At 40.3% G+C, this 21,475-nt stretch overlaps 1 protein-coding gene across 2 annotated transcripts in view; it reads left to right on the forward strand.

Moving 5' to 3' along the window:
• The window catches only part of plxdc2b (plexin domain containing 2b), a 120,553-nt gene that overhangs the window by 42,791 nt on the left and 56,287 nt on the right, over positions 1-21,475 (forward strand). For both annotated transcript variants that reach the window (XM_074693804.1, XM_074693803.1), the window contains exons 2-3: positions 4,662-4,885; positions 20,307-20,453. In XM_074693804.1, the coding sequence (XP_074549905.1) occupies positions 4,772-4,885; positions 20,307-20,453 (261 nt within the window). In that variant the 5' untranslated portion in view covers positions 4,662-4,771. The remainder of the gene's footprint in view (positions 1-4,661; positions 4,886-20,306; positions 20,454-21,475) is intronic.

The following is a 21,475-nucleotide window of genomic DNA, read 5'->3' on the forward strand; positions in this document are numbered from 1 at the left end:
TAAATATAGCTAAATTTAGAAATTGCATAATTTAGGTTTGGAAAATTTTTTCTTTTTTAAAATTTTTGCCCGTTTTTTGCACATTTTTTGATTTAATTTTCCTTTTTTTAAAAATCTTGTTTAGATAATTATTCACTAGATTTTTACTTTGCTTGGAATGTTATTCACTTTTTTTGTCTTTATTGTGAAGATGAAGTATATTTTGCGGCTCTTGAATGACTTTCATCCAGGTGAGCTGAGGCAAAATGGCTGTTTTGAAAGTACTACTACTACTACTACTACTAACTACTATCTACGGTTTATAATCCTTACATGAACTAACCTAAAGGCTAATACACAGGGTGACATCCTGGACACCCTCCCTGCTTGTTTTTTTATGTCTGTAAGTAATCTCTCCCCTCCACCTCAAAATGTTCAGTAATGTCTACAGGATGTAAACGTGTCTCCATTGAACTACAAGTCTAACTGAGCTACATGTTAGCTAGCATAGCTGGAAGCTGACACTTAAGCATTCTGTGCCATAAGTCTCAGCATTTTCTGTCCCTGGATTATGAGCCTGCTTCTGCTTTTGTAAGGTGTGCTTTCATTGCAGTTTTTAGATGGTGTAAGCAGGGTATAATTGCTCTGTATTCATTTAGCTGAGTCACTGGTTCAGTGAGTTTTGAGCTAACATAGCTGAAAGCTGGTGATTAGCTGTATGAGTCAGCACTTTCTTTCTTTAGCATGTGTGGCTTTTATGAAACAGTTATTTTCCACCTTAAGGAATTATATGCTATTTTTGTTGGTTAAATGTAGTTTTACCATCACTAGGGGTTTAGAAAAACCTTAACAGTTAAATATTGTGTGAATAGCAGGATTTTACACTGCTAGCTAGCTTGGTTTACAGCTTACAAACCAAGGGAAAGTACCATCAGATGTAAAATGCACTGCGTTTTTTTCTTTTAACAAAGATATTCGGTCTCCTTTTAATCTAACAATACAAAATGTCTTTTTGAAATAAAAACATAAGTACTGTATGATTCATTTGTCAGGCAGCAAAGTTAGCCCAGAGGACAAAAATAGGACTTATTTTCACAACTGCTCTTTAATTTTTATTCTTTTACCGACTTCTTTATTCCAAAAAATAGTAAGTTATGAAACATTTCCAAACCAGAGAGAAAGAGAGTCACCAACCAAACATTTCACAGACATTGTTCATGTAAGTGTTTCAGGAGAAGCTTGTTGAGGAAATTGGTTTTCAGGACCTTTATTTGAAAGAGGATTCAGATGTAAGGGAAGGTGAGTGAGTTTATTTGTGAAGCACCAGGCCAGTTCAGAGCTCAACAAAAGGTATAAAAGACACAGCATAAAAGACTGAACACAGAGTAGAGGACATGCAAATCTGCAAAAAAATGAGTAAGACTGAGTAACCTAGTAACCGAGTATTGTTTTGGTGAAGTGGAAGACTTGAATTGATGGCCCTTAAAACTTAATCAATCCACCACCAGCCCAAAAATAGAGGCTGCAATTGTGTGCTTTGGTTTGCCAACATTTGGAGATGCATGTAAGAAGGCTGGGCCCCTGAGTAATTAAGCATGAACACTCCCCGTCATAGATCCTTAACGTTTGATATATCATTCAAGCCATGCAAGCCAGTTAAGTAATTAGCCAAAAAGTGGATATTAAATTCAAGTCATAGACCACTAATGCACATGGATTTCTGGCCTGGTTCATGGTCTTTAACATCACTTATTGAATGTGGGCACTAACTTTTAACTGTTCTTCCTTGGCTCCAAAAACAATTAGCTGCAAATTACACTTTGTCCTCTTTCAAACTCTGCACCGTCCGCACAGTTAAATCCCTCCAATGTAGATCAACACCTATCTGAAAGAGCAGATTGGTCTCTTTGCCTCTGTGCTCTGCAGACGCTCATTATAAAGTGAATCTGTCAGCTTCCACTTTAGGTAAATTAGCATCTGAAGCGCCTTTGCTGGCTTTCACCACCTTTCTCTCCTCCCCGTCCGCTGAGGAGCACTGGTCTGGGGGGCCCAGAAAAAGGAGAGAGAAGAGAGGAGGATGGCCAGGAGAAAGAAATGTGAGCGTGAGAGAAAAGAGGTAGAGGAAAGCGTACTCTACTAGTTAAACTCAGGGACCTCTGTCTCATAAAAAAAGAAGCGGTACAGAGTTATAGTAGAGGAATCAGCAGTATTTTCTAACCTGGAGCCAAAACACTTTGCATAGCTGGAACAGTGTAGGCACTTTGTAAACTTTGTGTTAGGACAAGCTCTATGAAAATAAAGTTTATACCTAATTGTCTTTAACTGCTTAATCCTATTAGGGTCACAAGGAGCAGTTATCCAAGCATGCTAAATGTAAGCCTGAGGAAGGGGAACAAGTCTGCAGTCCATTACAGGACTATCAGATAAACAGACTGCTCCAGTCATACCTACAGCTTCAGGCTGTTTCACTAATCCATATGATTGGAGGAAACCAACAGAACAAGTGAGAGAACACGTTAGGGTTTCAGTTTCTTAACGTTTATTTGACTGGACGATGTAATTCAGTACAGGTTTTTATTTTTTTTTTTACTGAAGCTTCTGTCACAGTGATAGTGCCATTGTCAGCTCAGTCATGGGGCACTTCATGCTCCATCATTGTACATGAGGACGACAAAACCAGCATGAATGATGCTATAAATCAACTCTATAATTTGATTCATTTTTAGATTAAAAGGACAGTGTTTTCAGTTTTGTTTGCTTCTTATTTACACTTGTTTCCATGGTAAAACTGACAGGAACAGATAGTGGTCTTTTTATAGTTTCTGTATTTCAATCACCTACTTCCAAGATAATCTAATTAACATAATTTAATAAAACAATCTAGTATTTTTTTTTAGTTTATCCCATTTTTATCACTGTTGAACCACAACTATTTAGCGTAAAATAAGAACAGACTTCATTGTAAGAGGTTGGTGTACCAGTGACGGTGCATGTGATCTACAAACTAGTTTAACTGACAGCCCTGAAACAAACAACCAAAAAAAAGAAAAAAAAAAAGAAAAAAACAAACAACTAAATGTTTATAAACAGTTATTTGAACCAAACATACAAATACACGAGTTATTGAACCAAACTGGAAACTTCCGACTTGGCTTGAAACAGTCATAAGGAGTTGTTTTGATTATTTTCTAACCCTATGTAACGCATCAAACCATAAACTGTGTTAAAAGGGAATGACGAGACAGCTCACCAGAAGCGAAGCCAAAACACTCGGAGCTCCCCCTTGTGTCTGGCTGTAGTAGAGGCCATAAAGTCACTTTTCCCCATGATAAACATAGACTGTATATAGAGTGGACAGCTTGGCTCTGCCATTTATCATTGTACGGTTTTGAAGCCAAAATACCGCTGTCTCAGGCGCCACCATTGTAGCAGTTTGGAGCCATAGTCTGCGCAGTAGACAATTAGGGATTCTGGGAGAATCTGAGTGGAGCTGGGTGACAAAAAGTAATATTTTTTTTTTTCTTTCGAGACTTTAATCACTTCTTGACTGTACCTCCAGACATAATTTACAATTCCTGAAAAAAAATACACAAGAATGGCATCTGTCAATCATCGTTAAACGTTACGTAAAGCCTAGTTTTTAACCTCATATAACAAAAGAAAACAAAACTTTTCAGAAAAAAGAGAACTTGAATGCAAGATAGCCAAATGATATCTTCAAATCACCACAACAATATGACGTGAGAAACATTTTGACAAGGTGTAATAATTTTTTAAAGTTTGACCACAGCCCATCTGGAATGACTGGAGAGCCATATTTTTAAACCTATACTGCAGCCAGCCACCAGGGGGAGCAGTTTTTGTGGAGACCTCACTTCAAGCCGTGCAAGCGGACGTCCATTTTTTTTTACAGTCTATGGTGATAACAGATGGGGCATGGGTCAAACTAGAAAATCAGAACTCATTCAATCAAAATAATGAATTCCAAACCGTTGGGATATTTGGTGCTTTATCGTAACTCAAATAAGTGATTTGGTTGGAATTGTTTCGAGTTGTGACATGAATTTTATGGCTCTAACAGCCAGATCACTTCAGGACACGTCTCGGCTTGAAAGTATGTCGGCAGGAGTTTGGCTTCACTTTTTACAATGAGAAGAGGTGTGTCGTCCACTCTTTTTTTTGTTAATGTTTCAAACATCAATGAAGAATGTTTTCAGGACATGTTTGATACCTTTCTTCTCCGGTCTCATTTCCGTTTTGTAGACCGTTTCTTTTAATGACACAGCACATTTCACACATATCCAGCGCTCTGTCTAAAGCTCAGTTTATCCAGTCGCTGTTTTCATTAATGTACAGTTCTTCCATTTTTCACCTCCCGCCATCATCTCATTTCAGACACAGGACAGGGATGATTGTGTATGTCTGTGGCCCACTGGTCTGTGTGGCGGCTGCTGAGTCATTCCTAATGTGCATCTGTTTCAGGCACTGAGATTTCCTCCCCTGTGCAATGAGAAAAAGTCTGCAGAGACAGTGAGTTATGAGGGAGCAAAGCAGGATTAATAGCTTGAAAAGTCCCTACCTCTGCGATATTCAAGTCTCCTAAAGTGAAAATCTGGATATTGTTATTGTCATGTGTGATTATTGTATCAGCACTTACAGATTGCCTTTTTCTGTCTCCTCAGGGGTCTTTTACTCACACGTGCAGGGGCAGACAGCAGACGAAGATGTAGCCGTGGACGTGAAGCTGTACAGTCACCGGTGGAGGAGATGGCTTCCTCCCAAACCTCGTAACATGGACAGTAACAGGGCCAGTCAGGAGCAGGAGCAGGAGCCAGAGCAAGTGGAGCCTGAGGGCTTTCCTGGCCTGCTGTCTGCAGAGGACACAGATAACAGCTCACAGATAGAGGTGGGTGCTGAGTCACATAAATTCACACTCGCTGGGATCATTGCTGTTGTTGTTTTTTTGTCATCAGAACAAAGGAAGTCGTTTATGGGGGATAATGGATTGCTGTACTTCTGGACTCAGATTATTTTTCTCTGTTATGTGATGTTTCTTTGGCTTTGGGGAAACTTTCTGTCGGTAAAAGTAACTCTAAATTCTTATCAAGGTTAACACAATATTGGAGGAGTGACAGAAGGTCTAATGACTTCATAGTATTATTTTATTGGTCCTCCTGTGGAGAAGTTTTCTTCTCTGGTGGGCGTGTGAACATTTTTGACTTCATTTAATTGGCATGTCTCTGATTTTTTTCAATCCCTGCTTCATTTATGTGACAGAAATCTGTCTGTTCAAATGTTGTGCAAAAAATTCAAGAATACCAGCAAAAGGAAAATAGAAATGCAAATGAATTCTGCTTTTAGAAGCCGTGTCCTAGAGTTCAACATCAAAGCTTTTTTGGTTTTTACTTTTTTTTTTAAAAAAAAGCATCAGTCAAACCTCAAATGCTGAAAGACTTTGAAGAAAATGTAGCGATAAAATGGCAACAATGTTAGTGTCAGTTCAAATCAAGTGAAAATAATATGTTTATACACAAAAAAGAAAAATACAAACTTCACAATACTTGTCACTACGATGGAACCCTGAATTTCCTGGCTGATAAATCAGGGTTTTCCAGTTTAATACCGACTTGTTTATTAATTTTTCTCCCCAATAAGAGAGAGAAGAAAGTTCCCCAAAGCATCTGTCCTTTAATGCATTGATTGAGATGCTTTTCATACCCCTGTTTTTGAAGTTATGTGCAGCTGGTTACTGTTGTTGTCACTCTGCTGTATTCTAACTTGGGTCATTGCAAAAGCGACTTACTTTAGAAGCTTCCTCTGAAATCTAATTGATTTCAAATCACTAATAGTGGTGTCTTTGTAACATGGCTATTGATGAATTTCGTCTAAAGACATCAGACGCCCAAACAAAAGAGAAACTGTTGGAAGAGGGGAATTAGAGGCCACCAATGTTCGTTGCAGGGCTTCAATTTGTCTCAAGCCTGACCATTCTTCAGGTTTTGATACAGAAAGTCATAAAAAATCAAATATAAAAGAAGAGAGTGAAACATTTTGTTACACACCAGTAATATAATTCTGTGTTATATATTTCACGATGGGGATAGAAAGTGACGTCTTGAATCTGATACAGCTCACAGGGGGGACTCTAATCACAATCGCATTAGCTAACTCGATCAAAGTTTTCCATTATCCCTTTCCAACTGAGTGGATTTAAACCAGATTTTATTGTTCAGCAGCTCACCCAGTAAACCTGCCTGTCTGCTGAAGAAGCCCACTAATATAAGGAGGATGAATCGATAAAGTCCTCTCTTGAGCTGCACCTAAAAATACTTTTTGGTCGCATCCCTGGAGCAATTATAAATCTCTCATAAAGAGTGGACGTATTGTAATGAAAAGAAGACCAGGAGGGGCCTTTGAGGATTAATATTTTATATCAAATTAAGTCCAACCCTCAGGTGCTCATCTACCTTCTGCAGGAGACTGGATCCTCTTAAACTTGACCTCAGAGCAACCAGAACAGGAAATTACTCCGGCCTCCCGCAGTTCCAGGAAGGTTGGTGGTGGTGGAGCTGCTGGAGATTAATGGCTGGGTTAGGCCCGTGTTTGAGTCTATGTAAATGAAAGGCATCGCCCGTGTCGCCATGTTATGGCGCCTTTGGCCCGCGCACAGCATCGAGGCGTTCAGTCATAACGTCGGCGGCCGCTCAGGTTCAGACAGCTCGTTAAGTTTTCCTGTGGCTTCTAATCATCTCAGGTTCACAGCCCCATGCCTCTCAGCGAGGAGGGGTGTAAGCTTTGATTGTCAGCTGTAAACACACACACACACACACACACACACACACACACACACTCTCACACACACGCACTCACACACACACACACACACACACACACACACATGCCGGAACAGCAATGTGCTCTCCACACAAACAATCTCACAAGCATGTCCTCCCTCATTGTTGTTGCCCTCTGAGGCTCATTTGTTTTGCACCGGATGGCAAAGCAGTCCACAGCACAAACACCCTGTCATTCCTCCTGTCATTACCCAACACACACACACTCACACACACACATTCCCTCACCGTCCATCTACTCTTTGTTGACATGGGAAAAGCCGTCACATAGAGAGGGCAGAGACAGTCAAGCTAAATTTCTGCCCTCGGCAGTGAGCTGAAAGGTTTAAAGATCTGTCAGCTGAAGAGTGAGGGGACAGCTGAGGGACCTTGTGTCCATGTTTCTTTGAGTTATTTTGTGTCACCTTTTCTAGAGCACTCATCCTGGAATGAAGTATGTTGGGTTCATGATTTGCAAACAGATTTACTGTTGAGAAGAGTTAAAAACTCCTGTTGAAACTGTAGCCTATGTAGAAACAGATTACTCTGGCTCCCCTTTGCTTCAGATGAATAAGACTATTGCAAGAAATCAGTTGTGATGGGATTAGTTACTCTTTTATTTTGGTGTTACAGCCAGCAAAAAAACTCATAGTAACCCACTTAACATTAGACGTTTGATAAAAAACCAAAACCACTTTTGCCAATTCTGGATGTCTTCAAATAATGTCCTCCATTTTTGGATGTCTAATTTCAAACATTAGTTTTTAATAAAAGTAATATGTTGTTTGTTTACATTTCCTGTTTTCATTCTAAAATTGTGTTTTGTGATCCTGTACTGGTTGATCTTCTTGTAACTTCATTTGGCTCAGCAGGAGGTTTGAAGTGGAAATGTGTAACGCCTTTGTATGTATTTACAGTTACCATCTACTGCTGAGAAAATCAAATGAAGCTATTGGGTGAGAAAATGAACCGAAACATGCCACCCTCTGAAATTGGACTGTAGTTATGCACAGAAACTAAAAGTAGTATAAAAGCATATAAAAACAATAAGAATGCCAATCTGCACTTTCAGGAGAATCAAAGTTAGATGTCCAAAAATGATGGTGAAAGGACGTCCTTTGAAAGTCTCTTTGCTTAGTGGGAATTGAGAGCTGTGGGGTGTTGACGAAATGATGTTGCATTTATGGTTAGCGTAGCTTAAAGACTGAAAACAGAAAGGAACCAGTAAGTTTGAAGTCTAATTATCTCTACAAAAATAACAAAAATACATAAAAGAGTCTGGTTTGTAACACTTTGAAACCAATAATTGATGTATTTCTATAAAAACATGATATGACTGTCTGTTAAGGAGCTTCAAGTACATTTTGTTATTTTTGTACAGAACTAGCCAGAAGCGGGTCTAATCTTGGGCTTATTCAACTAAAAAGCAGTTTAGTCAGGACCGCTCTTATCAAAAGACTGAATTATTCACATGCAGTGACTTTAACTTGGTGATATGGCTCTGCTCTGGCAGCTCCCTGCCCTTCCATGTGCCTATATAGAATGCTAAACCCTTTGGCAGGTAGAGCACACCTCTCCTTTTTATTTCATGTCAATATTTGGAACGCCAAGAACAGCAGCAGTAGGCAGGCTATGTAGAATCATAATTTATAGTATATTTTGTCATCTTTTAACTGGATGCGTAGAGCTACCAGCTAATAGAAGGTGGTGTTAAAAGTGGCTGATGTTCTGTCGGCCAAAGTTGACTTTTTGTCTGCTTGAAATAATCTAGGTTATTTATTTAATTTCATCATTTAGCTTCATTTAACCTCATTATTTAAGAAGGTACAGTCTTTTTAGTGACTTTTTTACTTAGAAACAAACAACCTATGTTACCACTATTAATGCTGAGCTAAGCTAAATGGCTGTTGCCTAACATTTTATTTGCACTATACAAACACAGCTGCCAGATTTTAAGTAAAAAACTGATTAATTAATGTATTTCACATTAAGTTATAACTCTATTAAAAGTATTGATCTGTCAGAGTTGTGTTAAAAACAGGAGCTAATATCTCTCCCTCAGAGTCTGTCTGTGTTTGGGTTTTCTGGTGCCATTGAAAGGAGTTTCTAACAATAGTTTGTCTCACCTTATACATGCAGGTTTATAACTGTGGTCTTAACAGCAGACTGTCTGACGCCCTCAATGACTGTGACTCACTGTGTCAGCTCTCCAGAACATTAAAGTAGATTAAACAGCCTCCCTGTTTTTTCAGGTCACTCTGAGGTAGAAACAAGAAAAGATGGAACAAATGTCGGGAGCACATCTGTGTCACTGATTTAATCTGAGATTCTTCACGGTTTCTTTTGTTCAGGTAGGGCAGAGCTTGTGCTCGTCCAGACACGTCACCAGTCGTTGCTCAGTTTAACGGTTTTGTTTTTGTTGTGATAGTTTAGTCGTGGTTTGAAGAAGGTGTCTCACCTTTGTCTTGGATCAAAGCCTGGTTTTATGTTCCCACACGTTTCAAAACCAACAGCTGTTTGAGTCAAGTGACGGTTTGGGTTGCTCAATTTTATCTGGAACTTATGCAATGTTGTGTTTGTATAAGCATGGAGGAAGCTCATCTGCAGCTGCTCATTTATTTATGGTTTTATACTTAATATTCTTTAGATACTGATACAATAAAATAGTCTCCGATCAACAAACTTTGATTGACTTGAGAAACCTTTTAGGACTTTTCTGTCTGGGTTGAAGAAGATCTACCTTCTTAGAATCAGATTTATTGTCATAAACAGTGTAAATTGCCTTTTGCTGGCCGCTAGAAAAATGCAGGTTGTTAACAGTTATATATGCTTACATGGTGTTTTTGGGGGTTGTTTGGGCACCGTGATCTTCGCCAGGAACACACTAGATCTGTGGCCATTCCTCTGCTTCTTTGTGTGTTGACTGCGTGGTCACTTAACTGTCAAGTGACACCGACTGCATGTTCAGTCTGGCACGTCGCAGGACAGCCAGACAGCTCGGTTTCCACCCTAATGATCATCCTCTCCTCATTCATGTTGGGCTGTAAAACCTCAAACCTGATGATTCCTGGCCTGGTATAACCTGTTGTGCCATTTTTTAATAGAATAGAATGGAATAGAATAGAATAGAACTTTATTGTCATTGTACCAAGTACAACGAAATTGAAGTCTCAGCAGCAATCAAGACAACAAAAGTAAGAAAGTGCATAGAAAGTGCAAAAAGGTCCATAAGAAAATAGATGATGACACATTGTTCATCATTGTCCAGTTCAGCCAGTCTCCACCTCCACAGGGTCCAGGACTGAGCTTCTTCAGCAGTCTGTTCAGTCTCTGTCTCCTGGATCCTGTCTGCTCAGAGCAGGTGAAGCTCTTCCAATGTGGTGTTGGTGTCTGATGTTAGCTCCGTTAGCCATGTTTGTGAATAGCATGATGCTACTCTGCTCTCTGTTATTCCCTCTGTTGCTGGGTTAGCACAGCTAGCTTGTCCATCTTATCGGAGATAGATCGTACGTTCCCAATAACGATGGATGGAAGGACAGGTCAATGTTGTCACTTAGCTCACACCTGAGAACCAGCACGTTGTTCTCACCTCCTTCTCCTCACCTTGTAGGAAGACATCAGGCCTTACACCAGTTAGCTTTGACATGCCACAGGCTGCTAACAGCTGAATTCACATGTAAACAATGCAGCCATGGTTACATGTAGGATCTCCAGACAAACACAGGGGAAAAAGTAGTAAAAATATCACTAAAGGCACCAAAAAGTTTGTATGGCTCATTTGTTGGTCATGGACACCAAAGTAATGATCCACTCCAAATACAAAGATAACGAAAAAGAGATGAAAAAATTACAAGAAACAGACAAAGAAGAGAGAGCTGCTGTAAAAGGCAGCCATAGCCAACAGGGCGGCACCTAGCAACCTCAGTCAGTTGGCAGTTTGAGGTGGTTTATGTGCTGATGATGTGAAAAAAAAGAAAGGCTTGTGCATCAAATTCAACCTGCTGGTGCTAAGATGCAGCCAGAACACAACAGATTGGAGGTAATGTGGCACAATGGACACAATGACTTGAATAGAAACCTATGAGGTCCTGTCCCGTGAAGAAGTGGTGACACATCTGGTGTATTTTGGCTGTTTTTATCTGTCTGCATGTGCAAGCAAATGACTTTGGCCTTAGTCAAAGAAGTCGGGTACTTGTTTTTGTTAGTTGTCAGTCACTATGAACAACAATTTCTCCTTGATGATCGAGTTTTTCAGGAAATGCCAGCAAACAGTACAAAACATACCACCATTGCCGCTGTCCTCCATCTATGAGAAATTAGTGTGTTGGAAATTTTAGGTCGGTAAAGTGCCTTTGTCTTGTCTTAATTCTTTCCAAGAAAAACAGAGGGTTGCACAGTCTGCAAAGTAGCTCAACAAGGGTCTATTCGTTGCCTGTGTGTATACAGAAAGATAAACAAGAAGACGTCTTACAGTTCATCTGAGGTCAACAGAAAAATAAGTTTCATGTCTCGATTTTATGCTGAGCGCAGCCGAACACTTCCCTTATCAAATCAATGTCATGAGTCAGATGTCAGCAGATGTCTGCGAGCCACTTCCTTTAAATATTACAATAAATGAACTTCAAAATCTCCATTAAGTTGGTTCACCTTCACCACAAGGGTATTGGTCTCATACACCCTCTTGGACCTTCCTAAAAAATGGCATGTTTAAAACACGGTTGTGGAAAAAACTTGATACTGATTGGCCTGATGAACTCATGAACTTGTGTTAGGTAAGGTGAGGTATTCTAAACCAATGCAGACCCTCTTGTTTCATAAACGTCATAGCGAGTGTAGCCATTAGAGGGCACTACTTTCGCCAGGCTTAAGTAAGAAACTATGAAACCAAAGTCTGTTTTTTCCTAATGACTTTGACAAGAGAGGCCTATGCTTAAATATCAGCAGAGCAGAGAAGAAGCTCTGACTTTATGTTCTCATAGAAACTGTGTCAAAGGTTTTCCCAGTGCACTGTCCTGATAAACCACAGAAACAACACATGGTTGTCACCTGGATGATAAATTTTACAGACTGTTCCTTTCATATTGCAACACCAGTTGGCATCACAAATGAGGTAAACACACACACACACATACACACACGTCCTCATGTTGCCTTGATATGATGTGAACATTTGATGGTGTCATTTTCACACCTGGTTGTTCTCACCTACAGTAAAGAACAGCCTGTTCTGATAATTTAAACACCGATACATGAGTCAGGTTGGTGTTCGTGGGTTGTTGTTTGTACATCTTGCTTTGATGTGTCTTAAAAAGTGTGTGTTTTGCAGTGGAGACTCTTAGGGACTCACATTCTTCGCATAAGTCACTGTTTATTTGGGGATTTCTTTAGGGAGAGGATTCACACGGCGAGGCAGCTTGCTAATTCTCCTTTCCTGCTCTCGATTCCCAGAGCTGCTTTTACCCCCAACACACTCCATATTCTAAACCTGCCATGAATGTAAATGAGTTTTTTTCCCCCCTCCCTTTGTTTGTTTTGTGTCTCAGTTAGTCAAGTTTGTTAAAAGCGTCCCAGAGGATATTATGTTTGGAAAGAGAAGACTGTCTTTATGTTGTTGAGTGTTAAAACTCTGTTACGCTAGCTGCTGCAGCCTGGAGCTGCTCTTAAGATGAACTTATGGTTCATAAATTTCAGTCTGCTGTTCTACTCTTTGACTTTGAATGATCCTCTTCAGTCAATCTTGTTTTTTCGATGGTTGGTTGGCCAGCTTGTAGATGTGCAGTCTGCATATGAACAGAGACAGCAGAGGTTGTGAGTTTGTGTTGTGAGCTCGACATCTCTGAACTCGACTTTGAAATTCGAGCACATTCTGTCTGAACCCTGAAGACTGCTCGCGAAGGCAGTGCAAAAGATCTAAAACCAGAGACCTGAACACCTTGAATTATGTATCAGCAGCCTGGCTTCAGCTTATTGAAGTTACCACATCGCATTTTTTATTATTTAAGAAAAATACACCACCAGTAGTTGGATGTTTGTCAGTTTAAAAATCCTCTGGGTTAGATTACTGCTGAACATCAACAGGGATCAACCCACATTTTCAGGCTCTGTAAAGAAAATGTAAAGAAATGTAAAGAAAAACAAGCTTGAACTTCAGTATGAAAAAGTTTCATAATTACTTGATGCACTGAGTTAACTGAGTTACATTGGAGATGGTCTTTGTTAGCAATGGGCAGATTTGATCAACCACATCCTCACTACTGGACACCAGAGTTACTAGTTTGTTTTACTTGTTGATTTGCTTAATAGATCGGCCCTTTGTCATGGATATCTGATCTAGCTTTTTGAGTCTGTTTCAAACTGATACCCAACACCAGAATTGGATCAGTGCATCCCTAGCTCAGATTGGTCAGTAAAAAGGGGGTTTAACCCCTTGATGCCTATTATTGCAAATTTGCAACATACGCCATCAGGTCTTGATGCAGCTGAAATGACAATTGTTTCCTGCCATTTCCTTTTGGTTTCTATCTTACACGTACCAAGAATCGTATCGGATAAATTTTGTCCCACTATGTTGGTCAGAAGGTGAACATCTCATATTCATAGATATAATGTAACTTAGTTATAACTATTGTGTGTGCTATATTCAAATTAACAATCTCCACTCAATTTAGCTTCTGTAAGAATGCAAAAAAGAAACACAAAAACAATTTTTTAAAAATAATTGTTAGATAATTCATGCAGTACGGGTTTCAACAACTCGGACATGAGTCACTTTAGAATATTCAAAGGTAGAACAACAGGTCAACAGATTTTTGCTAATATATCATTCAGTTCGAGGACATCCATAACCTGTAGAAGCCCAAATCTTGTACCCCCCTAACAGGCTGCTGAACTCATTGGCTGCCAGCCATTTACAGAGCATTTTGACCGATCTATCGAGATCCACAGAAAGTTGTGTTTTATGACACATTGAAAACTTCCCAAAGAAAGCCCAAAGAAAGAGAAGTCTCTCCTTTTTATCAGGAAAAAAAAGTTTGCTTTTACCTTTTTCTGTTCTTTAGTTATCATCAGTAGGACACAGGCAGGTTTCACCAAAAACACTTGTTTTTGATAAAGAAAAAAAAGGTAGAAATTGAGCTTTGATAAGTTTTCAGCTCTAGTCTTCGAAGCTCCATCCTTTGATCTTCTCCCTGATCTCCGTCGTCTTTTTTAATTATTGCAACACATTCTCTGCTCAAGTGTGAGCTGCCTGAACTTGTCAGTTTCACCATTGTCTCTCTTGTCATCTTGCAGCTTCTTTTGATAATCTATGCTAATCTCTCATCCAAAGAGAGCACCACTGCCACTTGCAGGGTCAGTTTGTCAGTACACTGGTTTACAAGCCTGATATTGATGGACCGGTTTGTCTAAAGGGGCCAATAGCAGCCAATGACTTAACAAGAGCAATAAGCAATAAGTTTTTGTGATGTTCCTTTAATTCCTTTAACATAATCAACTTACAGCTGTGAGGTTTTGTATGTATGCATTTTGGATTTTGGATCATTCTCAGGAACAATAAGGGCCAGAACGTATGTTCAGTTTTAGGCGATGAAAACAGACTGTTTGTAAAAAAAAATTGATCAGCAGTATGCATGAGGCAGGTTAACGCTATTACAATTATACCACCATTACAGGTGCTAACGGCAGTATCACTGCATCTGTAGGGCTGTTTTAAAGGATGGCGGACTTTGTGCTGGTGCCGTACATTTGTGATGAAATGTGTGAAAAGAATGGACACTTAGGGTACGATGGTGTTGAGATATACAGAAAATTTAGTACGAGTTTGTGGCTGGTCTGTCATGTCCCAGGTAATACGCAGCCATCCTATTGGTAATCCATAAATTCAGTGTAGGAAAGATTGAGCGGGGCAGGAAGTCATGACCAGAAACTACCTTTAAACACCCAGTTACTTTCAAAATAAAAAACACCCCGTCACAATCAGTTTGTATTTAGCTTGACTGGGATGATAAATGGATGGTATGAGTGGAGCCAGACCAGGAGTCAACAGGTCGAGGTTTTACAGCCCAACATGAATAAAGAGCGACTTATCAATGGAGTGGGAGGCGCAGGAACTTCTCTGTCTGTGACTCCATCTGTCCGTCAGTCACGCTGCTTGTTGAACTAAACACGCAGCCGGTGTAAGTTGACAAACGCAGTCAAGACGCAGTGCAACAAAGTCGCACTGCAGACGTATCTGGTGTATTTCAGGTAGGGATGGGTACCGAATGAGGTACTTTTATATGTGCCGATCGAATTCTGCCAAAAGTACCGGATACCGATTCACGTAAAGTCAAAAGGTACTATGTTCAGGTACCTAAATGCATCCTCATGACTGTGAGGGAGTGGAAGAGTAGGTGATTTTCCATGCTAGACATGAACACAACATTTACATATTGAAGAATAAATATGTTGAATCAAAAATAAAAAAATGTTATTAAACAAATTGATATTGGACACAAAAAAGTACTGAAAATTGGTACCGTGGAGTACCGGTACCGATTGCCAGATATCGGGCATCGATAACGTATCGTTTCAAATGCAAAAGGTACCCATCCCTAATTTCAGGCATAAGGCTAAGTTCAAACACGCTGTTCTGTCACGGTACGCTATGGTTAATGGTCTCGTTTGTGTAATGACTGGATGTGCATACAGGCTCTTAAGATCAAACATGAGTATCTTTACTTCTACCAAAGGGATGTGAAGTCAGCTGATTCAGCAGTGTAATACAGTAACACAAAAACACACCAGTGCCATTGAGCAGCCCCAATGCAGGAGAAGACACAGAGTGATGAATAATGGATCACAGACATTATCAGCTGATAAAGAGCAGCAAACATGGGAGATGGCGTTTTCAAAGTGCTTTTTCAAACAGTCTGCTTTAACTGTGTATTCTGCTCTGAATGTGTGTGTGTGTGTGTGTGTGAGAGTGTGTGTGTGTGTGAGTATTTCGCTGACATGCAGCTTAATTCTAACACATTGGAACATTTACTCTAAGCTCCGCTCGCATACATGAAAGTGTGTTTTCTCAGGAGCAGAGACATCGTTGCAGTTGACAGGATTATGTTTTTCTCTTATTTTTCTAAGAAGCATTCACAGCCAGAGAAGTCTTTCGTCAGCCGCTGCAAACATTTCTAAAACGTATATTTCCTCAAATTGAAAAAAACAAGAATGACTATGAAAGTCAAGTCATAAATCTCTTTATTCACTCCTTCTTTTGTGGAGGGGTCTTTTAGAAGAGAAAATGTGTCGGCATAAGATATTCAGGTCTCAGATTGATGCAATATTAATGTGGTGGGCAGCTTGACTAAATGTCTCAGACAGAGATGGGAGTGAATTTGTGATGAGCTTCAGACACAGAGTGAATTCACATTGTTTTTATGCTTTGAAGGCAGAAAAAATGCCATTCATGAAGTGGCAGGATATTTGGATTTCTCCGTTCCGTTTCAACACAGTGTACAAGTAAGACTTGGTACGCTGTTTTAAGAAGTCACCACACAATACTAGCTACAATACTAACTACATCTTCTTTTTGACATTTGTGGACAAACTCGACTCAGTTTTCTCTGTGCTTTCCTTCGATTCACCTGCTCTGCACTCCTGAGGTCCTCAGCCAAGGCTCTGCTCGCTGCCCCAAAGTCAAAGCTGAGAACCAAAGGTGATCGGACCTTCTCCGTCAGAGCTTCCACCCTGTGGATAAAACCTGCCTGAGGAGATCAGAATGTCAGACTCTTTGTCCTCTGTTAAATCTGTTTTAAAGGCACATTTTTATTGATGTGCTTTTACTGGAGATTCAAGCTGAGGGTGTTTTAATCATTGAAATGCTGCCTTTATTTTATTTTACCTTCAACTTTTTTCTCTCAGAGTACATGGGCAGGATCTTGACTTTTTTTTTTTTTTTTTAAATCTGTGTTAATGCTTTTATTACCTCCGCAAAGGACGGTTATTTTTTGGGGAGAGTTTGTCTGTGAACAACATAACTCAAAAAGTAACAAACAGATCTTGGTGAAATTTTCAGGAAATGTTCAAAATGGGATAAGGAAGAAGGGGTCAAATTTCGGAAGTGATCTGGATCACCGTCTGGATCCAGGTTTTTTTTTTAAAGGATTCTTTATCATTGTGAGATAGAGACGTTTTCACCATATGTGTCTATAACTCCGCGATAAATGGTTGGATTGCTTTGCAAAACAATACAAGACAAGGTCATCATAATTTCTGACGGATGTAAAAGTATGATCCAGATCCTGGCAATATTCTAGATACTAAGATCTGGAATATGAAATATGTACTGGGTCGTCATAATTTTCAACACTGTCAGGTAACAGATTATCGTACAAACCTGCAACTAACACCAAATTGTAAAAGACAATCTGCTGAAAGGGAGTATAACATTAAAGTAAGACTAAAGTGTTGCGTGACAATCACAATATGCTTATTTAACTGTTCATTTCATTTTGCACAGCATTTTATGACACAAAAGTGATATTTATGTTGAGTTTATTATTATTTTTATCATTAAAGCTGTTAGTGTTGAAACTCAAAGCCTGCCCCCTTTCAAATACAGCCGAGGCAGCCAAATTGCTTCAGAACTCCATTTATGAAACAGGCAGGTGACCTATCGAAGACTATGGGTGCATCTCAAAGCTCCAAAGTTCCATCCATCCTTCCTCCACTTGCGTCGTTCTCTTGCGTCTTAGCCCCTCCCACCAGAGATGCATGGGAGAGACGCGAGGAAATGAAGAGAGGAGAGAGGATGGAGGAGATTCGTTTTTAGAGCAATGGGACATCCTCTCTTCGGGAGCGTCACATGAAGCGACGTGTTTCAGTGATGACGGCATCAGCTGATCACCTCTGGATCAGTCAGCTCTAACAGCTGTTTGTGCGTCTGGGCATGTGCGCTGTAATAACTCTGATCAAACATAAACAGTAACAGAGCTTTGTCTGTTCCTTTAACCTGTTTATAAAACACATAACCATGAAGAAAACCTGCTCTCTGTTTATTCTTTGTGCTGTTTAGAAGCACACAGATGACTTTACAAGTAAAATACGAAGTTGTGAGATTATTAATAAATTATTTAGCTTTTATCTAGAGCCATCTGATCGTGAACTCTGAAGCTTATTAATATAACCCACTGTATTGTGTCTCAGGAAGATATTATTCATTAGTCAGTTTTCTGTATTAATCTTCTGTTAAATTGATTTGATGATAGTTGTGTTCAGTGTTTTGTGCTTTAAACTCACAACAAACACTTTATTACCAGATTTATGATCAGCTTCTGAACGATCCTCTGTGCCTGTTTTGAGCTCGTCTTTTCTCTCATTAAACTCTGTTGTGTTTGTGAAGTTTCATGTAGAGAAGTCTGAGCCGCTGAGAGTGATATTCAATATGGGGGCGTGTCTGTCAGTAAAAAGACTTCCGCAAAGCCAGTTCTCGTGTTTCCTCGATCATAGCTCCTCTGATCAGTCTCCTCCATCCTCTCTCTTCTCCTCTGAGTGCAATTATCGCTTTGGGACAGTCTTCAAAATGGCCACTGGGAAAGTTCTCCCGGTGCCGCAGAGGAGATAGGACGGAGGAAGCACGAAGTAAACGCATTGAGATGCACCCAAGGTTCATTTATTAAACAGTCTATGTTCAAAATGCGCTTGCACAAATACATTGAGTAGCTTGGTCACTCTCCTCTTTTTTCTTAGCTGTTCATCATGCGAGCAACTATGAGGTGCACAGTTAGCTTCCTCTGTTTCATGTCCAGTTTTTACCATTGAAATGAAACTGAAGCTGTGTTATGATATGTATCATTTAATAACCCAGAGTCTGATGGAAAAATCAGTTTATCAAAGGAACCAGAGCTAAGCTTACCTCCTATGAGGCCTGTAAAAACACATCATCCCAGCAGCGCTCCTTTTGCACCACACCAACTTTATAAATAGCTGAACAGATTCCAAGTCGACAGTGTTAAAGCAGTTCAAAACAGAGCCAGAAAAGCAGCAGCCGCAGATTTCACACCAAGTTTGTATTTTCACACGTCAATATCGAGTATCACACTTTACTTTCTGGCACTTTTGGCAAGCAGCGCCTCCTTTCTCCACCACCCGCCAAATCTCCCGCTTATAAATGTGTATTTTTAATACGTGTGTGAGACTGTTTGTCTGCTGGAACACCCTGCGCCGGTCTTTTCACAGCTTCAAGTCCACCTACACCCAGCTGGACGATGGCGCTCAGCCCAACCTCTCCCCTGAGGGGGGGGGCAACCACCAGCTGGGCTCCCTCACCTCCAGTGGGAGCCGCCGTCTCCCTCCATCCGTCCTCCCTCCGCCCGGCAGAGGCAGAAAACATCTTGTGCTGATTAAGAGGAAGCTTTACGGCTCCTTCGTTTGTGTGTCTGCTGCTTTTTACAAGCGCCCTTGTTTTCCTATTCTGAGAGCAAAGTGCTGACTCAGGCTGCCTGGTGGGGCTTTTTGTGCCCTGACACGATTTGTCTGCTCTTTAAGCTGCGATGAAAGGCTTCTGGTGATGTTTGCCTAAATCTTCAAATTAATCAAAAGTAACACCACCTACATGGCTGAACCCCATTTGGATTCCTGATATTTATCAATCCCACGGAGGCTTCACTAAGCCTGAAACATAATCTCACTGTCTTGCCTGGATGATATGTAGAGGTATGAGAGATTAACTCGCCAAGGGAAATAAGAATCCTTGAAGCAAAACGAACAAAATAGGAATGGATTGTGCTTTAATTAATGTTTGTCTCGCGGCCTTTTGACAACAGGCGCACGTTAGCGCGTACATCAAAGAATCAGAGCTGCGTGAGATCACAGCGAACAGCTCCCTGTCTTCCTATCCGGCAAAACTCTCACTTTACACATGTTTTTAGATAAAAGAACAGCTGTAAGGTATCTCAAGAGACAAACAAGACACAAGCATTCTTCCTCATTCCACACAGGAAACAATAAAAGCAGAGCGGCCGCTCCCACAAAGCTTATAAAAGTCCACGAATGTTTCTGTTGTAATCCTGACTGTGCAGTCTGGAGGCTTGTTTCAACGTAAAAGCGGAGGAGGTTAATGGGTTTTCTTGGCTTTTTTAATTTGATTAGCAGACATTCAAACCAACTCTTGTACTGATTGTGCCTTAATGAAAACCGCTCAGTGAATGCACACATAATGGAAGCAATTGTATTCTAATATAATCTAATTTAGACACAGATTTGTTTTGCAGCCAAATTAAAAACGCTTTGATTTTCCATACGTGTCTGTGTAGGGGCCAAAAATCTGATCGCGGCTTGTGATTAGATTTCATTTGAGCTCACGGCAGCAGAGCAGAAATGTGTCCTTACAAATATGTGTTTACACATTCAGCACAGTGTGTAGTAACAGCTCATACTGCTGCAGCTTAAATCACAACGCACCACAACAATACCCGCTTTATTACATTCTTCACAATAACTTTGTTTCTTCTTCCCCAGGAGGACACAGACCATGATTACTACACGTCAAAAACATACGGCCCCTCGGATCCTATGAGCAAGGACTTGTGGGTAAATATTGACCAGATGGACAAGGAAAAAGTGAAGATCCACGGGATTCTGTCCAACACTCATAGACAAGCAGCGGTAAGCCGACAAACAACCCCAGAGGAGATTTCCTCTGTGTATTTGGTGGGTTTAGACGCTCCCCAGCTGAGGCTTTGATTTGGAGATCATTCATAAGAAGCTGCTGCTTTTCTGTCATCAGGGTGGGTGCAGTTTGAGGGTACATGACGAGTTGTTGTCAGAGCTAATGCTTGCTTAAAGCATACAGAACACAAAGAGGAGAGACATTTAGTTAAAAGTTTCCATTAAAATCAAATACATTACATCCATAAGTCTGAAAACTACACAAACAAAAAAGGCGCCAAAATCAACACACAAATAGGGTATTTTAAGTTAATTTTCAGGCTTTTTATACCTTTAATCGAGTGGGATAGAGTAGGAAACAGGGTAAGAGTGGGGAATGACGTGTGGGAAACAGGCCACAGGCTGGATTCGAACCCTGGCCACTCACTCAAGAGTGAACTTCATGGGGCTGGACTGAGACTGCTAGACCATCTATGGCCCAAATTAGCTGTTTTAAAGTGACAAAGACTCCTGTATTTTAAACTTCATCTTTTTTTTAAAGTTACTTTTGGGCTTTTATGCCTTTAATTGGATAAGAGAGAAGACGGTTGATAGTGGAGGAAACAGGGCGAGAGTGGGGAGTGACATGCAGGAAAGAGGCCACAGACTGGATTCAAACCCAGGCCACCTATGCGGGGGCAAACTTCATGGAGCACGACATAAACCGTTAGGCCATCTGCGCTCCTGTAAACTTCGTCTTGAGCATGACTATGGCAACATGAGGTTCAGAGTCACACCAGAAAGACTTTCTCTAGACATTGAATGATCGCTGTTTCTATTAAACTGAACAAACTAAGACCATGACTTCTCGCCTCTTTAGATTATCTCATAATGTGTCCTAAGAAAACGTCTTCTGTCTGGATTGACAGTTTGCGAGTATTTAGTTAAATTTGGAATTACAGCTCTGCTCTTGGACCTCCAAGGCCTGAGGCAGGCAGAGCACACCCCCTTGTCTCTTTAATGTACATACTGTACATGTG

The sequence above is a fragment of the Halichoeres trimaculatus genome, unplaced genomic scaffold (genome assembly GCF_033239565.1).
Source record: "Halichoeres trimaculatus isolate MK-OKI-2021-1 unplaced genomic scaffold, fHalTri1.1 fHalTri1_scaffold_18, whole genome shotgun sequence".
NCBI lineage: Eukaryota > Metazoa > Chordata > Actinopteri > Labriformes > Labridae > Halichoeres > Halichoeres trimaculatus.